The 25565-nt window shown below is 51.1% G+C and overlaps 1 protein-coding gene across 8 annotated transcripts in view; it reads left to right on the top strand.

Moving 5' to 3' along the window:
* The window catches only part of MSI2 (musashi RNA binding protein 2), a 373357-nt gene that overhangs the window by 225952 nt on the left and 121840 nt on the right, over positions 1-25565 (top strand). For all 8 annotated transcript variants that reach the window (XR_006785340.1, XR_006785339.1, XM_045835868.1 and 5 more), the window contains exon 7: positions 11776-11824. Coding sequence is in view for 6 of the 8 variants with exons in the window: in XM_045835868.1 (XP_045691824.1) it covers positions 11776-11824 (49 nt within the window). In the remaining 2 variants the exon portion in view is untranslated. The remainder of the gene's footprint in view (positions 1-11775; positions 11825-25565) is intronic.

The raw sequence follows: 25565 nt of genomic DNA, 5'->3' as shown, positions 1-25565 counted from the left end.
ACTTTGCCAAGTAACTGAACCCTTTAGCCTGTTGCCGCACTCGAGCTTCCTTCTCAGCAGCACTTTGTTAGCCGTTATTGGAAGGTGCTTTGGGGATTTAAAAGTAACAGAGTAGAATTCTTTTTTAAATAGTTTGTACTTCAGATCTTCCTTGGTTTTGCTGATATTTGCTAGGGTCTTTGGGTCAGGACGTGAACTGAGCATCCCATGGAGTCTGACCCAGGGCCCTCATGAGGGGGCTGACTTTAGAGACCAGGGGGCTGAGGAGGTTGGCTCTCAGGCTGCCCTCCCTGGAAGGGGAAGGGGCTTCTTCAGTCACCCTTACAGCCCCAGTCAGAAGCTCCGGGGTAGGTGGTGCTTGGTGCTCTGATTCAGGTGCCCGATGCCACGTAATTCACAGGATTCTGCCATGTGCCAAAACGGGGCTTCAGATCAGAGGAAGCTGCTATTTCGGGCATCTAAGTGCTACTTCTGCTGAAGTCAGGCCTGAGCAGCTGGATCAAGGGGGTGGGGCAGAGACATCGAGTTTTTGAAGCTCCAGAGAGAGTTCAGAGGAGCCACTGGAGAAGGGATTCCTGCACCGGGTGGGAAGTGCAGAGCTGATCTCCGAGTCACTTCTAACTCCGGAGCCTGTGATTCTGAGACTGAGGGAACCTCCTCTCTTCCAGTTACCAACATTCATTCCAACAGTCAGACTCAAAGGCTGCAGGAGAGGGAAGGGCTTGGGGTTCTGGGGCCCGTGACCCCTGGCACATCACCACCACCCTCCCCAGGTGCAGTCAAGGAGAGAGATGGGCCCCTGGAATCTGCTAGGGCAGTCTGCCTCCTGTCCCAGTGGCAGGGGGCAGTGGGGGTAGGGAGGCACTGTGGCGTGAAGGCATCAGAAAGCCCAAGGGTCAGTCTAAACCTGAATTGTTTTATCTGTGCTTTGCAAACAACCCTTTGTGTTGGGCAGAGAGAAAGGCTTAATAAATATTGGCTTAATGAATAAATGTGTCACCTTCACGAAACTCGCTCTGTCACTAATTCTCCATCCTCACCAATCATTCTGTTAAAGGGTCTGGATAGCGGGTGTCCCAGAGGGTCATGCCCCACAAGTTTCCTCCCCCAAGGCTCTAGGCTTTCCAAGGTGTAGACGGACCCTCTACCCCATCAGCATGTCATGCCATTGATCTGCCCCATTTTCCAGGCAGAAAGAAGAGGCAGATGGCCCAAGGGACTGAAATCGGGATTGGAACCTAGGCTTTCCGAGCCTACAAAACCCGTCTGCCCCCTTCCCTCCCCAGGCGTATGGCTGCATCTACGCTTGTCACCGTTCGAGATTGGATTGGCCACAGGAGATGTGGATGATTTTTCCATTTGGTCCTGATGTTTATTTCATGCCCATCAATATCAGCCCGTATTAGGACAGATGAGGTGGTTATTTACAGGCTGTGCATTTTCACACTTGGTAATTATAAACCCTTCCCCCTGTTCGGTCAGAGTCGTGGAGATCTATTTTGGCAATTAGCAGTTTAGTATTTGTTTAATGGGAATGCAAGAGAGTGTTACGGCACATCAGCACTCCACTAATGATTTGCCTGTCTCCTCTGGAGCTGGCAGGTTTGGGCCTTTTTCACGGTAGGTGAGGCCTGATGGGGAGAGGCTGGAGGGGGGAAGGAAGGCACATTAGGCCTCCCACCCCTCCCCCAGCGCACACTTGCAAGCAAGCACACACGCGCTCACAGCCGAGGCTCCGAACGGGCCTCGGGTTTCCAGAGAGCAGCAGCCGCCACTCGAAGGCGCTTCACACAAGAGGCCGTTAGGCCAGATGCCATTTCCATGTGACAGCTGTCAGGCCTGCCGGAACCAACTGCTTCTCCTCCAGCAGCCCGTGCCCGGCCTCTCCTGGTGACCTCCTCCCACTACCTTCCCCCTGCACCCCTCCTCCTGTTTGAGCCCAGCTCAGCGATCCCCAGAGCAAGCCTTCTGCCTCCCCCTCCAGAGAGGTGCTGGGGCCCGGGCTTTGCCAGCTCAGCCAGACAGGAGGCCCCGCCCCTGCCATACATGGTACAGGCCGACTCTCCCCTCCCTCGCTGAGTCTGGAGATGGGGCGTCCTGGGCCTGCTCCCCCAAGGACATGCGGGTTCCGTTAGTGGCTCTCACTTGGTGTGACTCATTTGCAGTGGGAGACGAACTTCACTGGGTGTGGCCTTCCACTTAACTGCATGGAGCATGTCTAAGCACCCACGTATGTGGGTCTGTGTACCCGAGCTGGCTCCGAGAGGCGACTGTCGGCTGGGGCAGTGACTTGAGGTGGTACCTGTGTTTGGTGCCTCAGGCGCTCACTAGCCGCCACTAAGCCTTCCTTAACAACTCGGGAGGGGGACACACGCGCATCCTTAGCGCTTACACACAGGAGGGACTTGCTGAGCCCAGCCCCCGTGGTTCTGGGACTCCTTTGCCGCTTCCAGGTCTGCGGGCGGCTTGCTCTGCCACCACAGCACAGCCCGGAGATCTCTGGGCTTTCAGAGTTCACCTTTCTGAAAGGAAAAGGCCCCATGCGTTTTCCTTTTCACTTTGCCTCGCTAATCACTCCCACTCCTGAGCCTACCAGAGGCCCTATGTTGCTCTCTGCTTCGTTACCCCATCACCTCTCTTAACTTTTTGGTAGGGTTTTAGGCAATGCTTGTTGATCCATTTAGGAGACAATGGCTAAGCCCTAGAGATTCAAAAGGAGAACACAATGAAGGGAGACCAGCAGAAAGATGAAGGGACTTAACTGGTTTTAAATCCGGGCTCCACCCTTTACCGCATGTGCGGCCCTAGACAAGCCACTTAACCACAACGAGCTGCCACGGTTTCCTCACCTGTCCCGGGTCGGGCAGGAGGAGGCGTGCAGTTGTTCGTTTGGAAAATAATACAACAATTAATGAATTATAATACAGGAATAAACACTGTCTTTCTTGTACTCACAACGGGAAACCTTTTGCCCCACCCTGTATAATGGGTATGATAAGGTCTGCCTCAGAGCTGTTGTGATAATTAAATGAGTTTTGCAAATTGCCTATTAAGCTCCAGTGAGTGTTGGCTATTACAATAATCATTTCGGGGGCGGGGTAGGCATTTCATGACTTAGGGTTTGATATTTACTTGTGGAATCGGAATCTCTGAGCGGGAGGCTTTGCTGTCAGGCCAGGAACATGTGTGAATCTCTAGGACAGAGTTGTTTGGAGACCCCGGACCCCTCAGTTCCCACAGACGGTGTTCCTTTGCTACCTTCATAACTGTTATGTGAAAAACACCGGTATTTCAGTTAAACAGGGAAGAATCCCCACACGGATTTTTTTGCAAAGTAAAAGTAGGAAAAAATAGGATCCATAAAGAAGAGTTTTACCAACGGGGATATTCTGGCCTCCTGTGAAGAGTTCGGGAAAATGTACTTAATGCACCGAACTATATTAAAAAAAGAGGTAAAATTTGTTATATGTATTTTACTACAATAAAAAGGGAGCTCAGGAGAAAAAAACTAAGCAGACTATTTCTCTTGTTATTTAAAGGGATGGGAGTGAGCTAAAACAGGCAAGCTTTCGGGTGGATGCAAACTAGAAGGTGGTTGGTGTCATCCCACAAAGCGGAAAGGTCACTGGTTCGATTCCCAGTCAGGGCACGTGCCTGGGCCACAGGCATGGCAAGTACAAGAGGCAACTGATGGGTATTTCTCTCTTGAATCAAAGTTTCTCTCCCTTTCTTTCTCCCTCTCTCTAAAAATAAAAAATAAAATCTTTTAAAAAAGGGAAAAAAAGAACCTGGGACGGTATAGACTAGCAGGGCCTGGCCAGGTGAGATTTGGACTCCAGAGACCTGCGGCTAAGCCCGGGGCCCGCCCCCTGCCAGCCACGATGACCAGCGAGGAAGCCAAGGCTCACAGACTTTCTAATAATCCCTGTCTGGTGGGGTGGTTGTGAGGACCAAAACAATAATAATGCAAATATATTCACCATTATATGTGAAAGTATTGGTGGTGATGAGAGGAAGACACGGGTTTTATTAGGTTTTCTTACAGTCCTGTGTTCAGTTTCTGAGCTTCTTCCAGGACAGAACTTGACTCTCTTGTCCCAAGACCAAGACAAGGTGAGGCGAGTCCCCCAAAAGCAGCACGTGGCAAAGGGCTTGGCTGGTCCTGGCTTCCGGCAGGGGTAAAGAGCCAGTGCAGAGGCAGCCAAAGGCCCAGATAACACCCCTTTACTCAGGGCCCATCTCCACACACATCTGCTGTGATTAAGGCTCAGCTCAGCTGTCTTCAGTCATTGAGAACAGGGGTTCTCCGCCTTGGCTGCACCCTGGAATCACCGGGGAGCTTTAAACGCTCCTGCCGGGCCCCCGGCCGTGGAGTGCTGCTGGTTGAACAGGTCGGGGTGGAGCCTCGGCAGCAGGGTTTTCAAAGTTCTTCAGGTGACTCTGGTGAGCAGTCAAGGTTGACAGCCGCTGGTCTAGATTTCCGAGTGAGCTCATGGGATTTCCAGTCTGCTCCCCTTCCTCCTCCATCCTTCCTGTTGGGCAGTGATCACAGACAGACCGGCCCTACTCTTTGCAGGGCTGGAGCTTACGGAATAGTCTTCATTTCTAAAACTAGACACCACCACTAGACACGGGGCTTCAGGGCAGGTGCGGGTTTTGTTTCTGTCCAGACCGGTTGGGGAGAAGCGGACGGCACCGTCCTGGTTCTGAGACAACCTGGGGTTGAGGCAGCCTCCACGTCCAGCGCAGACTCCTGCTCCTCAGTCCTGATCGGTCCCGCCTCGTACGCACAACTCCCCGCTCTCGTAAGTGTAGTGCCTTGAGTTTATAGAGCACAGCAAGGCCTGTGAAGCCCTACGCGCTATAGTATCATGGCATTGCATTTACGAGCGTTTATTTAAACTAACACTTAAAGCATTTGAGTGGGAGCAGGAAGCGAAATTCAAGGGCATTTGTTCTGGGGGAGTTTGAAGAGCTGCATTTCTTTTTTTCTTTCCTCTCCCTCCTTGTGCCTGGCCAGATAATTTAAGGATCATTTGAAGTGCCATTTCCTGCTGGGTTCTTGATACATATGGTGTGTGGGTGTGTGTATTTGTATCCCAAGAGGAGTAGGAAATTTCTCCGGGTGTGTTGGCCACAGCAAAGCTCTGGACCATCTTCACAGAATTTGCAGAGGACCAGCAGTACATCTGATGCTCCCAGATGTTGTCCCAGCGGGCTCTGCGGTCCATGTTAGCATTCTAGGCAGGGTCTTGACGGATGGCTCATAGGTGACCATCTCACAGAGTTCCCTCCTCTCACAGCTGAGAAACTAAAAGGCAGAGATGGGAGGTGACTTGTCCTCAGTGAGATCCTAGATCCTGCCCATGACTTTGTGCAGCACTGCCCGGCATGCCCAGCTGCCTCCCGACACCTGCTGAGTTATTGCCCGCAACTCTTTTCCGGTTAGCTGTCTCCTGGGAACGAGTTTTCTTTCTTCCCGGATCCGCATCCCTCACTATGCAGTTGGGGAGCCAAAACCACAGGCAGGAGAAGCAGCGGTCTGGGGGCCGATTCTAGGGTCCCGGTCTCTGACCAACCAACTTGCCAAACAAAATTTATCTCCCCTTTCAGAAGCCGCTTTGCTTCATGACTTGAAAAGTTTCCTCTTCGGTTAGCACATGCGCTGGCTAACGTCTCATCTCTGGGTACAGGCACCACCATCTGACTGCTTCTGAAGTCACCCAGCAAGAATGTCTGGCCCGCAGTAAATCTTTTGACTCATTATAAAGAGGGGTTCTCTCACTCATTAAATGAATTAGGATTAGAGAGCATCACCCACTGACTTGAGTGCTAATTATCGCTGATTTTCATGGTGCTCATTTAGTGAGGAACGTGTTGCCAATTTCTCTTGGCGTTTCTGGGATCTCTGTCGCCAGCCTTGCTGCTGGGGTCAGATTTGGAAGCGGTCCCTTCACACCCTTATGCCTATATTGCGCTCGGAATATGGAACCTGGTAAGTTAATACTCAGTTCATATTCTGCATTTTACCTCCTTCCACCCCCTCTCTTGGCTTTGTTCATTGTCTAGCATTATTGAAACCGTCTGTGTATCTTCTTATACATTAAAAGCTGTTTTTGTTGTTGCTGAGAACAGGGACCATGTACGAGTTGCCGATTGCTATAACGATGCTGTGTAACCGCCACAAAACCTCAGTGGCGGACAGTAGCTGTTTCTCTCATGTCTGGAGTCCACTGGGAGTGGTGCTTCTGATTTTGGCTGGGCCCACTTGCACATTGGAGGGTGGACTGGCTGTAAAGTAACTGATGTGAGATGGCTGGGGGGACACCAGCCATCTAGGCTGGCCTCAGCTGGGGCAATTGAGGGGACTTGGCCCTGCTCCACGTGCCTCTCACCCTGCAGTGGGCTGCCCCAGGCATGCCCTTCCCACCGGGGATGGTGGGGGTGCAAGAGAGAGAGCAGGCGGAAACAGGCAGTCCCTCTGAGGGCTGGAGACACCATTCTACCCACCCCGTTCTACTGACCGTAACAAGTTAAGTTCAGAGACATGGGATAGGGAGATAGACCCTGCCTTTAGGGGAGAGGAACTACAAAATTACAGGGTAAAGGGTGTGAGGCCATTAAAGCAATTAGTCTGCAGGGACCTCTATGATTTGCCTCTTGTTGGTACTTAGGCTGATGCTCTGCAAACAGTGAACGCCTAATAAATACATGTTACATAAAAGTAAGTCAAGTTAACATTAGCTAGGTTTTCTAACCAAGATGGAGTTGGCTGAGTGTTGCAGACATTAGCTGGTTTATCTGTCAGAAGGATCCTGGCAGAGTCCGAATTTTTCCTGCGTTGGATGCAGGATGCAGGGACAGTTTAATTGTCGCAAAGAAGCCTCTCTCATCTTCTTTTCTATCACAGTTTACTGTCACATTTTCAGGATCTTAGAGTATAAACATCCAAGAGACGGGGAACAAAAAGGGGGGAGCTGTTTCCAAACCAAAGTGCATCAGTAGCTCCTGCGAGAGAAATGTCTTCCCCGTACGGAGTGCTGCATGTAAGTGAAGAGGAGGAAGCAGCTCTGCCCGGTGCCTTCGACCTTTGCTCTTGTTCCTTTCTCACCCCCTTAGAACAGCACCTGAAATGTGGGTCCAGAGGCCAGGAGCCTGTTAGAAATGCAGATGCTACTGAATCACTCCAGGGGCCTGTGTTAAAACAAGCCCGCCAGGAAATTTTAAGAAGTTTGAGAAGCCCCGTCCCAACCACCGTGGTCACGGAGCTAACACTGTAGCTCCCACTCTGGACCCTCCGGGGTGGGGAGTGCACGGCGCATGCCCCTCGGGATGTCACAGCGTAGTCTGAACCTTGTGATAAGGCAGAAGTACATGGTCAGGACAGCTGGTGTCAAAGCCGGGGTGGGGTGTCCCCCGCCATCTCACATCAGTTACTTTCCCCTGCTTTGTCATTACATAGACACACCGCCAAGAATGTCCGGGCTGCATTTTCAACCTGCCCTGCCGTACGTCGTTAGAGGGCACTTCTCAAGGGTTGAGACAAGTTTCTTCTCTCACGCATGTGCCAGGATGTGGGACAAAGAATGCTGAGGGTCAGATGCCTCCTTCCCTTCTTGCTCCCTCCAGGGACCCCCAAGACCATGAGACCTGCAGGTCCCCAGCTTTGGTATAAAGAAATCTGTAAGGCCGGCGAGGGCACTGTCAACCCAAAACAAATACCAGTGCTAATCTTGAGAAGGAGGGTGATTCCCCCTTGAGGATGTATTTGGTGAGGGCTAAGGGTCAGTGGCCAGAGATCAGAAGACCCCATGTCCAGCCCCACAAGTCTGTGTCCTTCTAGCACCCAAAGTGAGGCCTGGCCTGTGGGCTAACATTGGTGACACTGCACAACCGACTGGTCTGCCTGGGTTTGGTGAGTGTGTGCACGTGTGTGCACATGTGGGCATGTACGTATGTGAAGGAGAGAGGGAGAGACAGACAGGCAGACAAAGACGTCAGGCAGACAAACAGAGGTATCAGCTTGCTGAATCCCAGGGTGGATGCCAGTTACCTTGACCACGCCCCTGGTTTCCTCGTGACGGAGACGCACACAAGCCACTTCTGTGTGATTCACAGAGAACCGTGAGAAACAGCCCGTATGGGAGGCGTGTTTTTCATTCTATTCAGTCTTTGTATATTCAGATTCTTCCAGTTTCGGCTCTTGCTGTTCTGCCAGATTTCCATCGCATTGATGGCCTCTCTGAATTAATGTGTTCCGCAATCACCAAAAAGTTTTCTCTCCCCCAAGCACAGGGACTTCTCCAGATTGATTTTTTTCCTTTCTCTTCCCTCTCTAGCTACTTCTTAGATGTTTTATTTTATAAGGCGTTAATAGAATTTTTCTTTCACCCGACACTTTATCTGTTCAGGGGGTCTTTGCAAGTCCTATTGTACAACTGGACTGCAGAGGAAAGAGCTCCATTCTTTCCAACAATGGTTGCCCTAAAAAAACATACACAGCTCCTCCCCCTTGCTCACCAGCGCGGAGCAAATGTTGGGAGGGCAGCGTCAGAAAATGCCCAGACTTACGAAGAAAAACAGGGGGCCAATTATGCACTGTTGTAAAGGGGGTTTGAAAATACATTATTTAAAAAATTCAAAATATTTATTTCCTAAGGGGAATCTGAGTTTCAGCACCAAAACATGGCCCGCACAGAAGGAAGGCTGTTTTTCTTACTGTTAGACATGTTTAGCTCAAAATAAGGACTTGGCAAACATCTTAGAAAATATGGAGATGGGTGCGAAACAGATGTCACATTTACCTGCGTGATACCCAGCAGGCTTCGCCCCCCCACACCCGCACCCCAGGCATTGGAATTCTAATCGAGGCCCAGGGTCTGAATCTGCAACACCATATGCTCAAGTGTGACTGCTCTGTGTACAAACAAACCAGTTGGTCTTCTGGTGGTTTTGCTTGAGTGGTGCTGAGGAGGCAGACGCTGTGTTGTGTATGGCCTTAGCAGGTGCTGGGGGGACTCATCAGGCCTCTGGCCCAGGAGGGGTCTGCCAAAGGCACCCTGTCTCTAAACTAGCATCACCTACTCCCGCCAGCCTGATGCCCGGGAGAGACAGAGCAGCTTCCTGCTGGAGGAACAGCCACCATGCAAGGCCGTTTTCCTCCCAGTAACTGACTTCAGAAATGGGGACCAGAAGGGGAAGGCCCCAGGAGCCTGTTTGCTCAGGCTCAGTTGCTTAGCAACAAAATGGGGCCCTGACTCCAGAAGAGATTTTTAAGTGAGGCCAGTCCCTCCAAGGTTTGTGCCTGGCTTGCCTACCCCCCTCTTCCATTCTTACCTTTTGCTTTTTCCCCTATTATATTTGATAGTGTCTGGAAAAATGGATTTGATTTGTCTGGAGGCACCATTTTAAACCTGGTTTTATTGCTTCACCCAGTGTCTTCCCCTCCATCGGAGACCATAGTCTGGGAGGAGTGAGGAATGAATAACCTATGATTTCTTTTCTCAGCCAGCTTAGCCTGGGCCCCCGAGCTCATTTGTGAGCCTTTGAGCTCCAGTGAGCAGTGCTTGGTCCTTTCTAAGCAACACACACACTGAGATCGCTCCAGGCACAGAGCCCTCTGGCTAACAGTTTTGTCCACCCACAACCACGTGGGTTCGGGCTCGGTTGTATTTTTACTGCCAGCCTTGGGCACAAAATGAAAAGAACAGACTGCTCACCTGGCCAAGCCAGGTATAGTCCCCAGGTGAGTAGCTGATAGGCTGGGACAACACCTGCACTAAAGATGTGTATTTTGTGGAACAGATAAAGGATTGGATCATAAATTTAAAAAAGTGGAATTCAGAGCTACTTGAGCTCTACATGGGAGTGGAGGTTGAACCCTGAAATCCTGTTGCTAGAGAAGTCCAGAAGGGTTGCAGGATCATGGGAGCACGAGGAAGGGACTAGGAAGGGAGACAAGGATGCCTTGGGTATTTTCTTCTCTGTGATGATGCTTTCAAAATAGGTACTAGCACCAAGGTATTAGTAAGTGTATTTGTTGTGGGGCTGCCATAACAAAGTACCACCGACCAGGTGGCTTAAACAACAGAAATGAACTTTTCTCACAGTTCGGGGGCTGGAAGTCCGAGATCTGGGCAGGGTTGGTTTCTTCTGAGGCCTCTCTCCTTGATTTGCAGATGGCCACCTTCTCGCTATGTCTTCACTCTGTACCTGTGTCCAGGTTTCCTCTTCTTTTTTTCTTTTTTAAGATTTTATTTATTTGTTTTTAGAGAGAGGAGAAGGGAGGGAGAAAGAGAGGGAAACATCAATGTGTGGTTGCCCCATCCTGGGGACCTGGCCCGCAATCCAGACATGTGCCCTGACTGGGAATCAAACCAGCGACCCCCTGCCTCACAGTCTGGTGCTCAGTCAGCTGAGCCATACCAGCCAGGGGTTCTTAAAAGGACACCGTTTGTACTGGCTCCGAGCTCACTCTAATTTACCTCATTTTAAATTAACTACCTCTTTAAAGACCCTATCTTCAAATATAGTCACATTCTGAAGTGTGGGGTGGGGGATTAGGACTTTGACATATGAATGGTCGGGGGGGGGGGGGGCACAATTCAGCCCATAACAATCAAGATGAAGTTCCATTGTTTATAACTGGAATCAATTTAAATATTCATCAGAAGGATAATCAAGTAAGCTCCAGCTTCTCGGCCCATAAAATATTATGTAGCAGTTGAGATAGTATTCACAGTACTTCACCCCATTAGATGACTACAATTTTTTTTTAAGTGCTGGCCAGGATGTGGAGAATTGGAACTCATGCGCGCTGTCTGTGGGAAAGTAAAATGGAGCAGCTGCTGTGGAAACAGAATGGCGGCTCCTCAAAAGACTTAAAAAAAAAAAAACAGAATTACCATCTAACCTAGGAATTTCACCTCCGGGTATATACACAAAAGAGTTGAAAGCAGAGACTGGAAGAGATATTTGTACACCCACGCTCATAGCAGCCTTATTCACAACGGCCCAAACCTAGTGTTCATCAGTGGGCAAACAGGCAGCAAAATGCGGCACATACCTACAGTGGAATGTGGGCGAACCCTGAAGATGTCACGCAAAGTGAAGTAAGCCAGGCACAAAAAGACAAATACCAGGTGACCCTAGGCACCTGAGGTACCATACTTCGAGTAGCCGCAGCTACATCACAGAAAGCAGGAAGGCGGCTGCGGCGGCCGAGGGGACGAGGGGAAGGGGGCTTGTTCTTGCACAAGCTTCAGTCTGGCGAGACGAAGGGCTCTGAAGGCAGACGGGACAGATGCTGGGGACAGCCGTGCGGCATCACAGATGCGTTCGACGCCACGGAGCTGTACCCTTAAAAAAATGGTTGAGATGGCAATTTTTATGTTATGTATATTTTACCATAATAAAAAAATGGGGAAAAAAGATAATGTAGTAAGTAATCTGGGAGTTGTTTGCAATATTATAGTGTTATATATAAAAAAAGAACAAGGGAAAATTCCATATGCAATATGATTGAAACTATATTAAAATGGGGACAGTTTTTTTTTTTAAGCAAAAACTAGAGGGAAATAAATATACCAGATATTCATTGTGGTTGTGCTTGATGATAAAACAAAAAGGCAAGTGATTTTTTTCCCCAAGTGTTTGTATTTTCAAATAGTGTTTAATGAGCAACTGTGGCTTTCATAATGGACCCCTCCCCCATAGATTTTTTGTGTATTTTGTTAAAATTCCTAAAGCAGGCTCTACTTTGTGCTTGTTTTGCAGGTGGAGGATGCAATGCTGATGTTCGATAAGACCACCAACAGGCACAGAGGTAAGACCCCCAGTTTACAAAGGTCGCCCCTCCATCTCTTCTCACTCCAGTCCCACTGGCAAAGGATGCAGCGAATATCCCGAAACCGAGCAGGGGGAGTGGAGCCTCTGTCAAAGCTGTGTTTTATTGAAGGGCCACACTAGCGTGAAGAATCCAGTTACCGAACAGTCCAAAACACCATTTCCTCTCGGCTGGGGAGCTGTCACTGAACTGTGCAGCCACACCCAAAATAGTTCAGACATACCTTTCTCATCCCTGCCTGCTTAGTCCTTGCTGGACCTCGGCATTCAGTGATCCAAGTGGCAATTATTCACAGCAGTTACTCAACTGAGTTTCCAATTTGCATTGGAGGAGGTGGTTTAGAAGCGCACTGTCAACCTAAAGAACCAAAAGAGAAAGAAAAGTCTTGTAGGTTTACACGATGTGTGAAGCCATCACAGACTAGGAAATTCCCTTTTGTGCTTCTGGAATGTATCGAGTGCACGTGCTCTTGCATCTGCTCTGTGGTCTGCTGTCCCATCCATATTTTAGAAGAGGAGCCTCAGCTTGGGGTCTGCAAACCCTGGAAATGACACCCATACAGTGTGTTCATACTTTTCTTGGGAGAACATCCCTAGCTTTGAACAGATTCTCAAAGGGGTCCTTAACCTCCATTTCCCTGGCCTCCCCCGCTCTCCCCCAAAGAACATGTTAAAACAATTGCTTTAAACAGAAAATTGTTCTAGAAAATCTGCCCTAGAGGAAGTAGGGTCAAAGGTGCCTGTACCCCAGAAGCTCCTGGTTTCCGGGGTTCCAATTAATGGGCATGAATGAACAGGGCTTCCAAAGCCAGCGTGGCGGGAAGCAGTGTTCTGGAGACATGCCTTAGTGAGCGGTGTTTCCTTGCCACTTGGATTGCATTTAGATGTTTCTTGTGTTGTTTACATTCTTGCTGTCACCTGTGATTAGAAGCAGTTACCCGGTGCTGACTGTCTGTCTCTCCTGTTCAGAGCAGGCAGGCTGACTGAAAGGCAGGAAGGGTGGGAATCGCGCTGGCGCGGTGGGAGGAGGGGGGTGTTCCGAGTGTAGCTGGTAGTCGGCTTCTCATGCATCGCTGACAGTGTCCTCAAAAAGGACAATGGAAAATTGGGCAGAAGACTGGGTGTGGATGGTGTATGTGCTGAGAAGGGTTGGGAGGGAAGGTGTGGAGGGTGAGGAGGAAGGGGAGGCGAGGAGAGAAAAGAAGAGCTTACAGGTGTGGATGCACTGCCTTCATCCTGCGTTGCACAGGAGCGAGAGCCGAGACAGGGGCAGTGGTGAGCAATTCACTTTTCCGGGATCGTCGCCCACGTGGCACCTGTCGTTAATGGCTTCCGTGTCACTGTCTCATCACATCATCACAGCAGCTTCAGGAGGGTGGTTGTAACTTCGGGAAAGTCACTTAACCTCTTCGTGCTTCCATTTGTTCATCTGTAAAATGGGTTGGCACTATCATTGGGTTGGCCAAAATGTCTGTTTAGTTTTTTCCATACAATAAAGGACACATTTTTCATTTTCACCAATAACTTAATTGATTTGGATATTTTGGGTATGGCGACCAAATCTTTTTTCACGTTTCAGCTTTGTTTTTAAAATAATAAAGCATAATAATATGCTTTCTTGAAATAGTAAAGCACAATACGCCAAAATTGTTACATATTTTCTTCCATCTTCAATGTTAAATTAGCTACACAAAAATTCACCAATTTGGATAAGTTTTTTTAACACATGCTGATATGACAGCTGTCACAATACAATCTAACAAAATGGTTTTGAATGAAGTCGAAGACAACTAAGCACTTCTAGAGCCATCTTATGGAAAAACCAAATGACCTTTTTGGTCAACCCGGTACTTCCTATAGGATTGTTTATCATCAACTGTACGTAAATGTTAGTTTTTCTTATTACATCATCATCACCATCACCATCTCCATTTTGTCGATGAGATCACCTGGAGCTCAGAAGGGTAACTGCTACACCCAAGTCCAGAGCAGGTACTCAGACCCAGGACCACTGATTTCAAACTCTGCTCTTCCCCCATTGTCTGCATAAGGGGGCAGGTTTGTTGAGAATGTTGCTGTGTGTTCGTCTGCAGGGTGGGCCAGGCCCCCCTGCGCGGGGCACCAGTCCAGTGCTCAGCGTGCGAGTGTGGGATCCTGGAAGCTGCCTGAGCCACTCTGGGCAGCGTTGTTGTCATTGTCTTTGGAATCTCAGTGAAGGAAAAGGTGTTTTTAGTCTGCTCTGTGTCAGGCCCTGGGCTGGAGGAGATGATAAGTCATCTCTTTAACCCTCACAGCTCTGCAGGGGAAGAGGTCGGTCGCCTAAGGGACCTGAGAGGGCCACTAACTCGCAGTGTCTAGTAACTGACAGAGGTGGGTTCGCACTCAGGACATCAGGCTCCCCGGTGCCCAGAAAAGCTCTCCCTTATTTCTAACCCAGTTGCCTCTGCTATGGGTGGAGCCTACTCCCTTTTTCCAGAGATGCCGGGTGCAGAGATGAGGTGGCAGTCCCTCTGTGACTGGGCGGGGGGAGCATTTCCTGATGTGAGGTCCGTGCCACGGCCCAGCACTCGGAGTGGCTGCAGGGTCGTCCTCGCTCACCCTCCCCCCGCCAGGATTTCTGGTGGGCGTGCACAGGCAGAGGCCCGAGTACGTGCACGGTCCTGCCTCCGCCAAGCAGGGCCTGCCCTGGCCTCCTTCTGCCCTGCGGAGTTTCAAATTCCTGTGGTAGATGCGAGACCCCTTACATGATTTATGGAGCCAGAACGAGATGACAGGTAGGGTGTCTTATTCAGCAGTTGCTGAGAATTTCAAGATGACAGCAGAGCATTCAACCCAAAGCAGAGCCCTTCTGACTGGACAGGCTGCCCACCCACAAAGTGGCCCAAGCGGGTGCCGCCGCTGGGGGCCTGGCCTGGTGCTGCTGCAGCGGGAGAACAGGGGCAGGAGGGGAGGTGTGTCTGGATGTTTGAACAGGGACCCTCACCCTAACCCTTCCCTCCTGCACAGAAACCTGCTCCCTGGTGCTTCTGTGCGGGTGGGAGCTTTGGCTCGTACACATTTCCCAACCCCTCTCCCCAGCTGAGGAGGAATTTCTCTTTGAACTGGGTGCTAGCGCTGGGGTAGTACTCCAGTGATTCAGAGCAGTTAGGGGAGGGAAGAATTTTTCTACAAAAGAACATATCGCAACAGAAGCACAAATCACATACGTGGAGCAGGTGGGCCCCACATCCCTGGTCTGACAGAATGTGCATTTGGAATCAGGTGATAAGCCCAAGAAAATAAAATCCTCCTACAGCCACCTTGCCCCATCCTTCCTTCACCTCCTCAGCCCCCTGTTTTCCATTATCTTATCAAGGAGAAAATGCTGCAGTAGCAGGAGCTGAGGACACCTCTCGGGCTGGCACTGCCTCTAGCATGCTTCTGAAAGAGCCCCGACCACTAACCCCGCCCTGTTGTCCCAGCCCTTGCTCAGCGCTCGTCAAACTTCTCACCCAGGCCCACTGGGCAGCCCGGGCCTTGCCTTGTCCTTAACTCCAGGCATTTGAAAACCACCCGTGTGCCCCTGGAGCCTTGACAGCTGCTGTGCAGGGAAAACTACCCGGGACTGGGCCTGGCCTTGTGAGGATCCAGTCAGCCAGGCTTGGGGGACCCACGCAGGCCACACTGGCCATCATGAGACAGAGGTTAGGGCAGAATTTCCTTCCACTCCTTACCCCACAGTGGCCGCCTCCTGCCTCTGTTCCCTGTTGTCCTTTAGGGACAAGGGTGGCACTCGGTTACATCTGCACAGCAGTTTGCTCCTGTTCCCAGAAGCCCTAGCTTGTGTCTCTTCCCACACGGCATCTGCACTTGGCCCTGCTGGCGCCAAGGGGAGGGATTCGGGGGACAGGAGGCAGGCAGCCCTCCCCGGGTGTGTGGCCTCTGACCTGCAAGCAGAAGGTCGATCAGCAGCTGACTCACCCAGAAGCGTGGGCTCTTCCCATCTTCCTCTTCAGAGGGATACCCTTGGAGCTCCTGCTGCCCCTTGATGTCTAGTGGGGGTACTTCCCCTGACCTCTCTGAACACCTCAGGCCCCCGTCCCAGAAAGCATGGGACCAGGGGTCGATGAGCCCCAGGGTCTGAGAGAGTGTCCAAGATCAATGCCTTGTTCCATGTTTGTTTCCTTACGCATGGGAAGGAGGTGAGCAGGTAGGCTGGGTCCCCTGCATGAGGAATAGCATGTGGGGGTGTCCCTGAGGAGGAGCAAGCAGAGGTGAAGGCCACCTGTGATGCTCTGCGGAACTCTGAAGATGGGGCCGCCCCCAGTGTGGGGCAGAGAGCCAGCCTTTACTCCTGTCTGTTGAGTAGTCGTGGGCGCAGACCACCCCGGGTTGCCGCTGTGACCCTGGGCTTATCTTGAGGAAATCCGGGGGGGGGGGGGGCAGACCGCTGGGGCCATCATCAGCAGCACTCCCAGCGGATCCCGAAGGGACCTGGGTGCCCTGTCACGGCGCACGCCACGGTGGTGGTGGTTCCATGTTAACTGCCGCACCAGCACGCCCGGCAGAAACAGCCAGCACTGCCCGAGCACTTACACACCCTGTACTTAGCACAGTGCCGACACGTAGTGTTGAATCTTTACGGCAGAAGGTCATAGGGCAACCCAGCTGCTCTGAGTCCTGCTCTGCTCAGATGTAAGCCCAGCCTGTTTGACCCAGAGCCCCTGCTCATAGCGAACACCATGCTAGGCAGCTGTTTGAAGCAGGGGAGTTGCTGGTTTTAGGGCTTAAGCACCTCCTCTTTATTAGTCCCTTTCCACACCTACCCTTCTAAGTAGACTACAGTGCATCTCCATTACCAGATGGAGAAACTGGGGCGCGTGGGGTTTTGGGGTCCCGCATAGTAGGTTCTCAATACCCAGGCAGGAGCTGAGTTACTGGAAGAAGCTGGGGCTTCCTTGGCCCCGCCCATCACTTCATTTTCCAGCCTCGAGATTATTTGTTCCCCAGTGGAGGGGGAGCAGTAGCTTTCTAGTTTTCTCAGAGTCATTTCATTTGCTCTCTAAAAGTTATTAGAAGTGATCCGAAAAATAAAAATTGGGCTGATCATCAAAGGACTTAACCATTGGAGAAAAGTTTGTTGCTGTAACCTTGCAAAACTCAGATAAGATCTTGAATTCAGCATTAGGTATTGATCCCAGAGAGGGGCTGGAGGGGGGTGAGCTGGAAGGGAGGAAGCCACAAGGGTGCTGTCTTTTCTAATTCGCTCTTCGCCCTTCAGCGGGCAGAGGCTGAGAGCCAGAGGGAGGGAGGCGTGTGGTCCTGCTCTCTGTCCCCTCCCGCCTCACATCAGCCCTGTTCGAGGAAGTGGAATGTGGGGAAGCTGGTTGCTGAAATACATCCCACGCCCACCTCCTCGTGGAGGAAGGAAGCCCCTCCATGACTGTCATTCCAGAGGAGCCTCAGCTGTCCCTCCCCTTGACCTCGGGGCTCGAAGCTCATGAATCCTGCACTGCTGGGTCCCTCCATGCCTGGCCCATCAAGGGAGACCTGGGTGGTTGGGGCCCAATGGAAAATGAGCGTGGTGTCTTTGAAGCTTATCGGTGCCTGGCAAGGGTCAGCTGGAGAGGGAGTGGCGTCTGGCGGAGTACAGAGGAGACTCAGAGCCTCTCACTGCCTGCGGCTTCCATTACCCAGCAGGCCTGTGTGCTCCAGAGGCAAAGGAACAGGATACACTGAGAGAAAAATAAAGATCAGCGTGATGGATGACTCTTCTCCCAACTGTTCACAGTCGCTTATTAAGTGCATTGCTAATGGCTTTGGAGAGGAACAGCACAGTCCCCGGCCCCCCAACAGGGCCCCTCGCTGTACTGACCTCAGCCCCAGAGTGGTTCTGTGAAGTGCAGTCAGCCCTTCCCAGGGTGGCTGGAAATGCCCTCGGTGGCCCCGTGTGGCCAGAGGGAGGAGCTACCTGCAGGCTCCACCGCACGGCAGTCAGTGGGACTGAGTTTGGCTTCTCCCGTACCACCTCTCTGCCCCGAAAACCAGCTGGCTGGAGTTTCAGGCCTCCATAATTTGTGTAACCAGTTTATTTATTAAAACAGTGCCAGTAAGAAGGAGCCAAAACTGTGATAGGAGATAATGCTTTTCTAAATTAGAGGGAAAGAGAGCCCTTCGTGTCCTGACGACCTGCCAGACACTGTCGAAAGGGACCTCTGAAGCCTGTGCTTCTTTCACGTGCACCGAGGTGACGAAGAGCCACACGGCAGCTGTTGACGTGTACTGGTGCCTGTGCCCCACGGTGGGAGAGGGGGCACGTGAAGAAAACTGCGCAAAAGCATTAAGAATAAAACAGCAGTGGCCCCTGTGCAGGTGTGGGGTGTCAGAGGCAGTGTCTTGCGTTTTTCCTAATGTGACCCCAGCACTGGGACTCCTCAGCCTGTACATGTGACTCTGTGCAGTGGAAGAAGTGTGTTTGACCAAGGGGGGTGAGTCCCCTCTGGGTGCGAAGGGGCCGTTGGGTGGGTTAGTAAGCGAGATAACGGTCTGCACAGTCACTGCTGGTGATGACCCCGGTGCTGATATGACGTCAAGGCATCCTGCAGAATTCTGGAGCCAGCGACTGGGGTCTGGAGCCGGGTCCGCCTGCCTTGGACAGCTGGTGCCCTTTGCATTGTCCCCGCCTCTCAGATCTGCTTGCTCACCCCTGCGTGGGTTGCAGGCGATGGTAGGCGTCCATCGCCCTCCACCCCACGTCTGGGATACAGGTCAAGGAAGGGTTTGTTGGAAACCTGTAAACCAGTAGCTGATCACTATCGGTCCTGGTCCCAGTTCCGCCCCTGAATTGGAAGCCCGTTGACAAAAAGGCTGCTGGCCTGTCACAGGCCACTGATACCGACCGAGCATCCTGGCTGTACAGAGCTGTCCATCTAGTTCTCAGTGTTGTGTAGCCATCAAGGGGCCATTGGGCTCTTCAGTGCATTGAGGTCTAGATCAAGTCAGGTAACAGTCCCATTCGCAGAGTGGGCCGTTGTCAGCGTGGGGTAACTGTCTAAGAAAGAGGCTGGTGAACTGGGACTGCAGGGCAGGCTCAGAACGGGGTGGAAACCAGTACCACTGAGTGCTCCAGTCCACTAGGACAGACGAGACCGGGGGAGAGGCTGGCAGTGACGTGGGCGAGAATCGCTGCCTTAGGGCCCTTGGAGAGGTTCTGTTGGGAAACAGTTCTGTGCAGGCCTGAAGCTGGGCACACTCGAGTCAGAATGAGGAAGAACCGACAGTCCCACAGTGCCGTGGACATCAGCCTCTCACCCCTCCACTTGGTTCCCAGGAGCCCAAGGCTCTGTGCTGCTGTCTGGGCTCATTCTAAAGCCAGGGCCGTATAAGTGGGGTGGGCGTGCTTGTGCGCCCATTATGAGGGGTGCACGCAGGCAGGGCTTGCCCAGAGGCCCCCAGCACATACCCCTTAAGGCCTGGCCTGTCATCTGACCCCTCCTAGGACCTCCCTCAGAGCCTACAAGGCACTGGGAGCCATGGAGGGTGCGGGAGGGGAGGAGGTGAAGAGCCACAGCCCCCACCCTGAGCTGTCTTTCAGAGACCAGCCCCCAGAGCCGTCTGCACATTTTATTTAGTCGTTAAACAAACCCCATTAGCCTTCCCAAGAAATTGGTGCAAACATGACCTCGCAAATAACCAATTAAAGGGGCAGGGTTGAATGGGAATGTGAATTCGAAAACATGTAGAGGAGGCCATTAAAGATTCCTGTAGACGCCCCAGCCTTGGCAACACTGATCGGAGACCTTAATTTTATTTCTGACAGGAAAGCTAGGAATGCACTTTCATTTTTTTTTTCCCCCGAGCTAACTAAATTCCGGAAGCGCCCATTCCGGATCTGTCTCTTGAGATATTAATCAACACGGTAGCTTGGTTTCTGTTCGCCTGCTTTGCTTTGTAGACGAGAACACGAAACCCTTAACTCGCTAGCAGCAAGGCCGGGGCTGGATGCCCATGCCAGAGGGGCAGGTGAACCCAGGGGGGCTTGGCACCCCGGAGGCTGTGCGTTTTCTTCAGCACAAGTATAAATCTTAAACTTCTTTCCTGTGGCATAAAAGCCCTGGCATCAAAAGGGTGCCGAGCTAATAGGTCCCCCTGCCTCCCTCCTGGCTGTGGCCCACAGGAGGAGAAAGGGAGTGAGCCCAGGGTCAGCAACTTCATTGACCCAGAAGTGATCTTTTGTAGAGAGGGACAGCGAGGCTTTTGTTCGGCTCTGTTCCCACAGAGGCCCAGGCTCTGACTCTCACGACATGTTTTAAGGTCTCAGGGAGGGAGGACTGTGGAGGCCTGAAGAGAAAGGAGCCTTTAGCTTGGTGACTTGATTAAAAGTACCCCCTTTCTTAGCATCTCAGCACTGTGCGGGGGGGCATAGTGGGGTGGTCCAGGGACCCAGAAGCCAGGGGTGGCTGCCTCCTGCCGGGACAGGAGGCTCCCCGAGGAGCCCAGGTTCCTGCGTGCCTCTGGACTTGAGCTTCCGCTTTGAACCTTGTGGGTCAGAACCCAGGCACCAGCCCACCCGAAGCTGTATGAGCACGAGGTGCTGAAGAGAGTGTAAGTTTTAGTGTGGGCCGTGCTTGGTTTCGAGTCCCAGCTTTCCCCGGGAGCCCTGTTTGGCTCACTGCGGAGGCAGCACTTCTGCTCTGTAAGAGTTAAGTGAATCTGCTTGGGAAGCGCCCACAGCGAGGGGTCAGAGCCCAATGGTCCTAGTTCTTTCTTCTCCCCCTTAAAGGAGACCGTGGGTTTTAACCTCTTCCAGCAGGCTGAAATCTGTGCTTGAATTTTTAATACTCGAGTCTTCAAAAATGTTCCCCTCTCCTCAAACACAAAAATACATGCTTGCACGTGCATAGCATGTTTCTGAAAGGACACCCACAAAACTGGTAACAGTGTTGCACGGCATAGTAGTCCAGACCACGCGCCCCAGAGCTAGAGAGCTGCTGTTGGAGTCTAGGTCTGTGACTTCCCAGCTGTGTGACCTTGGCCAGTTACTCTACCTCTCTGTGACTCGGATTTCTCCTCTATAAATAGGACTGACGACGCTGGGTTAGCCAGTGGCTGACGTCAGTAATGCAGTGTAACAGTCACTGGCCATGCCAGGTACTCGAGCATGTTTTAGGCACACGTACACGGCCTCGTAAATTGCAAACACACATAAATAAGAATCAGCGTTTGCGTCTGGGGAAGAAGATGAAGTGACCAGAGGTAAAAAGAGGTGGGAAAACTTTTTTTTGTATACTCATTTACCTTTTGAATTTTTGTACCGTGTGCACTTATTACCTATTCAAACATTTACTTTCTCATTGCAGGCTTTTAAAATCCACTCTGATTTGAATTGGAAATGTAGCGATATAACAACATGAGGATTTTTTTAAATGTCATCCCATCCCTAACACAGTGACTGTTGTCACTTCCACCTTGTTTCTGACGCTGCACATAAATATTTTTAAACTTGGTTGTGACTATGGGGTCAGAGCGATACACAGTGTGTCAGACTTTGTTGAATGAGGTTGAATTTTCCTGTCCCACCAGGAAGAGGGACCGGGGGGGCAGGGGGCTCCTAAACAAGGTATGGTCATAAACAGCCTAGAAGCCTGTGCCTCTGAGTCGCCTCTGCCTTATATTTCCATAAACAGAGAGTCAGAGAGACAGATGAGGGTTTTCTTCGCCGTTTCTGCGCCTCCCAGACGGTGTGCTGTTCACGGACAAGGAGACTGCCCCGGGTCTGAAAAGAAACCAGTTTGCTTGAGTTTATTTGAGATCAGAGGGGAGAAAGGTCGGAATGGGGAGACCCTTCCTGCTAGGAGTTCAAAGTGCTTTTTAATTTAATAAGAGAAAGAGTTGAAAGCATTTTCCTAACCCAAGTTGAATTCATAAACGATGTGGCAAGTGTGTCCTGTCGCTCCCAGCTTAGCAGTCAAGGCAGGAGCCCCAGGTAGTGAAGCCTGTGAGGTGTGTGGGCCGTGGGACAGATGGCTGAGCGCTTACACTGCTGGGGTCAAATGTCAGAGAGCTGCTCCTAGCGAGCCGTGTGACCTCGGGCACGTTACCAAACTTCTCTCAACCTCAGTTGTCTCATCTGTTAAATGGAGCTAATGTTATTAACACATGGACTATAAGGTTGAAGTGAAATAATCTGTGGGAAGCATCTGATGCTTAGAAGATTATCTGTAAATTTAGCTTGTTATCATAACTGTTACAATAACAATGAAGCTTCACTGTTATGTCACTACTACTAAGAATACTGTTCCTGTCGTTTTGGGGAGTGAAGGCTGAGGCTTGCTAATCGGAGAAAATGTTAATGCTCTAGACGACTGCTGGCAGATGCTGGCAGGTGCCCCAGATGGGAGAGTGTTGTGGGTGAATCGTATCCCCCCCCAAAGATACCTTGAAGTCCTAACCTCTGGTCTCTCTGAATGTGACCTTATTTGGAAGTAGGTTCCTTGCACATGTGATGAAGTTAAGATGAGGTCTTACTGGAGTAAGTTAACCCAGAGTGACCGGCATCTTTCTAAGAAGAGGGAGGACGTGTGCAGAGAGACACGCAGGGAGAATGCCCTGTGACCGTGGGGGCAGAGACCGGAGTGATGCGGTGCAGGCTGAGGATGGCCGGCAGCACCGACAGTGAAGAGAAGGGCACGGGGCAGATTTTCTCCTAGAACCTTCGAGAGAACTCGGGCCTTCCAGCACCTTGGTTTCAGACTTCTGGAGCTGTGGGAGAAAAAACTTCTGTTGTTTTAAGCCCCTCCAGTTTGTGGCACTTGCTACAGCAGCCACAGGAAACTACTACAGAGGACCACGCAGCACCCCACCCCACTCCCCACTGGCCTGCAGGGCCTGCTTCTCCCTGCACATGCCTGTCCACGTCACAGCCGCTCCCTCAGCAAAGCCGTAACAAGAGAAAGTCAAGGACAGACCTTTCTCCCAACTGAGAACTTAGCCCCCAAATCCTGACATAGTTCATGCCTTGACCAAGTCTGATTTAGCCAAAGACCCTGAAATTGACCATAGAATGTTAAAAATACTTCTTGGTTCTGAGACACTTGGAGAATTCTCAGGTTTACATTTTAGTTAAGTATTGGGTTGGCCAAAAAGTTTGTTCGTTTGTTTGTTTTTTTTCTGTAAGATGGCCCTAGTAGCATTTCGTTGTCTTTAAACCTTATTTGAAACAATTGTGTCAGATTGTATTATGACAGCTGTCATATCAGCATGCATTTAAAAATAACATATTAAAATTGGTGGATTTTTGTATAGCCATTTTAATATTGAAGATGGAAGAAAATATGCAACACTTTCGGCATATTATGCTTTATTATTTCAAGGAAGGTAAAAACGCAACTGAAACACAAAAAGAGATCTGTGCAGTGTAGGGAGAAGGTGCTGTGAACTGATTGAACGTGTCTAAAGTGGTTTGCAGAGTTTCATGCTGGAGATTTCTCACTGGCCCATGCTCCACGGTCGGGTAGACCTGTTGAAGCTGACAGCGATCAAATCGAGACATTGAGAACAGTCAGCGTTACACCCCATGAGAGATAGCCAACATACTCAATATCCAAATCAATAAAGTATTGGTGAAAATGAAGAATGTATCTTTTATTTTATGGAAAAAAAACTAAACAGACTTTTTGGCCACCCTGGTAGCTTCCAGAGCTTGGTCATTTCTTCATAAGCCAAAGAACAGCCAGTACACTGAGAAGTTGCCCCAACTCCCAGCTCCAAGAATGCAAACCGTAATCAGTATTTCTGGTTGGTTCATTCAACTCGGCTGTTTCAGGAACTAAAAATGAGGCCAAAAAAGAAGAAGAAAAGGCGAGAGAAGGAAGTCAGGAGAGCTCATGTGTATGGCAACACAAACCCTGCCATCCTCACATACCTGCCCCGACACCCACCCAGGAAAAAAAATAAGAAAGAAAACACGGTGAAACAATACTGCGCCTGCCTAACAGACTCCCTGATTTCGTTCTGTTGTCCCAGAAGCCCTTCCAGGCAGGAACATTTGCCAAATTCAATCCTAGACTGAGTTTCTGAGCTAAATTAATGCAATTGGGGGTCAGCGTGGTAACACCTGCCGGTCTCTGGTCGTCGGCGCCGGTGGGCACAGCAGTAATTAATGGTTGGAGCCCCATGTGGATGTGCGGCTCTTAATTCTCAGGTTTGGTCAGCAAACCTGGTGGCGCACGCACGAGAATAACTGCCACGATGTCACAGTGATCAAAGTTGCGTGCCTTTGAGCACTCCCTACGAATCTGAAGTTTCTTCCTCCACTCGCCTCCCCATCTTGATAGCAGGAGATAATTGAAAGTGCCTCCTCCTCTCTGGCTGTTTCCAGCATTGGTGCCTGCGTTCCAGCACCCTAGGCAAAGCTGGCGCCTCTGCGCCAGATCTGCAAAGTACGCAAAGCTGACATCCGATTTATTATCTCGAGGCTGGGCCCGTTCATGGATGATTCATGACTCCGCTTGCCACGGCCGCTGGAGGTGACATCATCCATTCTGGGCCCAGAATAGACTCCGAAGCAACCGTGGCCCCTGTGTTGCACGTCCCTTGCCAGCCCCGGGCTTCTCCTGTCCCACGCCCAGCCGCTGTGTGTTCAAAAATGAGCAGGCATGTCGGGGGGCCCGTGAGCCCATCACAAGTGTCCCTTCAGCAGGAGGACGTGAAGGTGTTGAACGCCGTTGTGGCTGCACAGTAAAGAAGGAAAGGGAACTTCCTCAAAGTCCCCCTCTTTCCCTGTACTCCTTCCATTGAAATTTAGATTTCCCACACAATTCTAAGAGCTGCTTACCTCCTGTGGCCAGCTTGGGTTTCCTCACTCAGAGACGGGTGGCCGGGAAGGTCTGGGTGACATACGTCATCCCACAGCCCAGCCTTAGACGCCCATGCGATGAAAGATGCTGTCAGGGCAGCTGTCTGAACAGCTGCAGCAGTTTTCAGCCCTAGTCGTATGTTCGAGTCACCTAGGGAGTTTTTGAGAACATCCCAAGGCCCAAGGCCCACCCCGGATCAGTTAAATGAGGCTGGGGGTGGAGGTCTGGCTATGGTAAGTGTTAATGTTCCTCCAGCTGAAGCTAATGTGCAGGCAGGGCTGGAACCCGTGGGTCAGATGATCTCCCAGGACCCTTCTGGCTTTAAAGCCCACCAAGGCAGAGCTGCTGACCGGGTCTTTGACCCTGACCTACGTCTGGGCAGTGAGATGGGCCCTCCTTGGCACGGGCAGGAGAGGGCAACTCCTTCACATGCGTGGCCTTTGGCGGTCCATGTGGGGAGTGGGAGGTATACCGGCCATTCTTTTGTGCTGGTTATGAACCTCACTACCCCCTACCAGAAATACTGTGCTAGCTACCCACCACTGTTAGCACAAAGCCTAAATGCTATTCACGTCCGGCCCTTGCCTCCTCTCCAGCTGCACCCCTTCATGCTCGCTGGGGCCACACTGATGTCCTGGACATTTCCTTAACAACCCTGTCCCCCACCCACCCTGCCAAGGCTGTTCCTTGAGGTGCAAGGAACAGCATGCCTGTCACTCCTGTTCAGCATGGAACAGCATGTCACTCCTGGCCAACTCCTACTCATCTTTCAGGCCTGGGCTTCACTGTCCTTTCCTCGGGGAAACCTCCCGGGACCCCCAGCCTAGGGCAGCTGCCCCAGTTGTCTGTGCTCCTGGCTCCTTGTGACCTCACGGCCCTCCTGTT

Source organism: Phyllostomus hastatus, unplaced genomic scaffold (genome assembly GCF_019186645.2).
Source record: "Phyllostomus hastatus isolate PE091 unplaced genomic scaffold, TTU_PhHast_1.1 phas_contig_210, whole genome shotgun sequence".
Lineage (NCBI taxonomy): Eukaryota > Metazoa > Chordata > Mammalia > Chiroptera > Phyllostomidae > Phyllostomus > Phyllostomus hastatus.
Note: the sequence above shows the minus strand (reverse complement) of the source record. Positions and strands in the feature narration are given on the sequence as shown.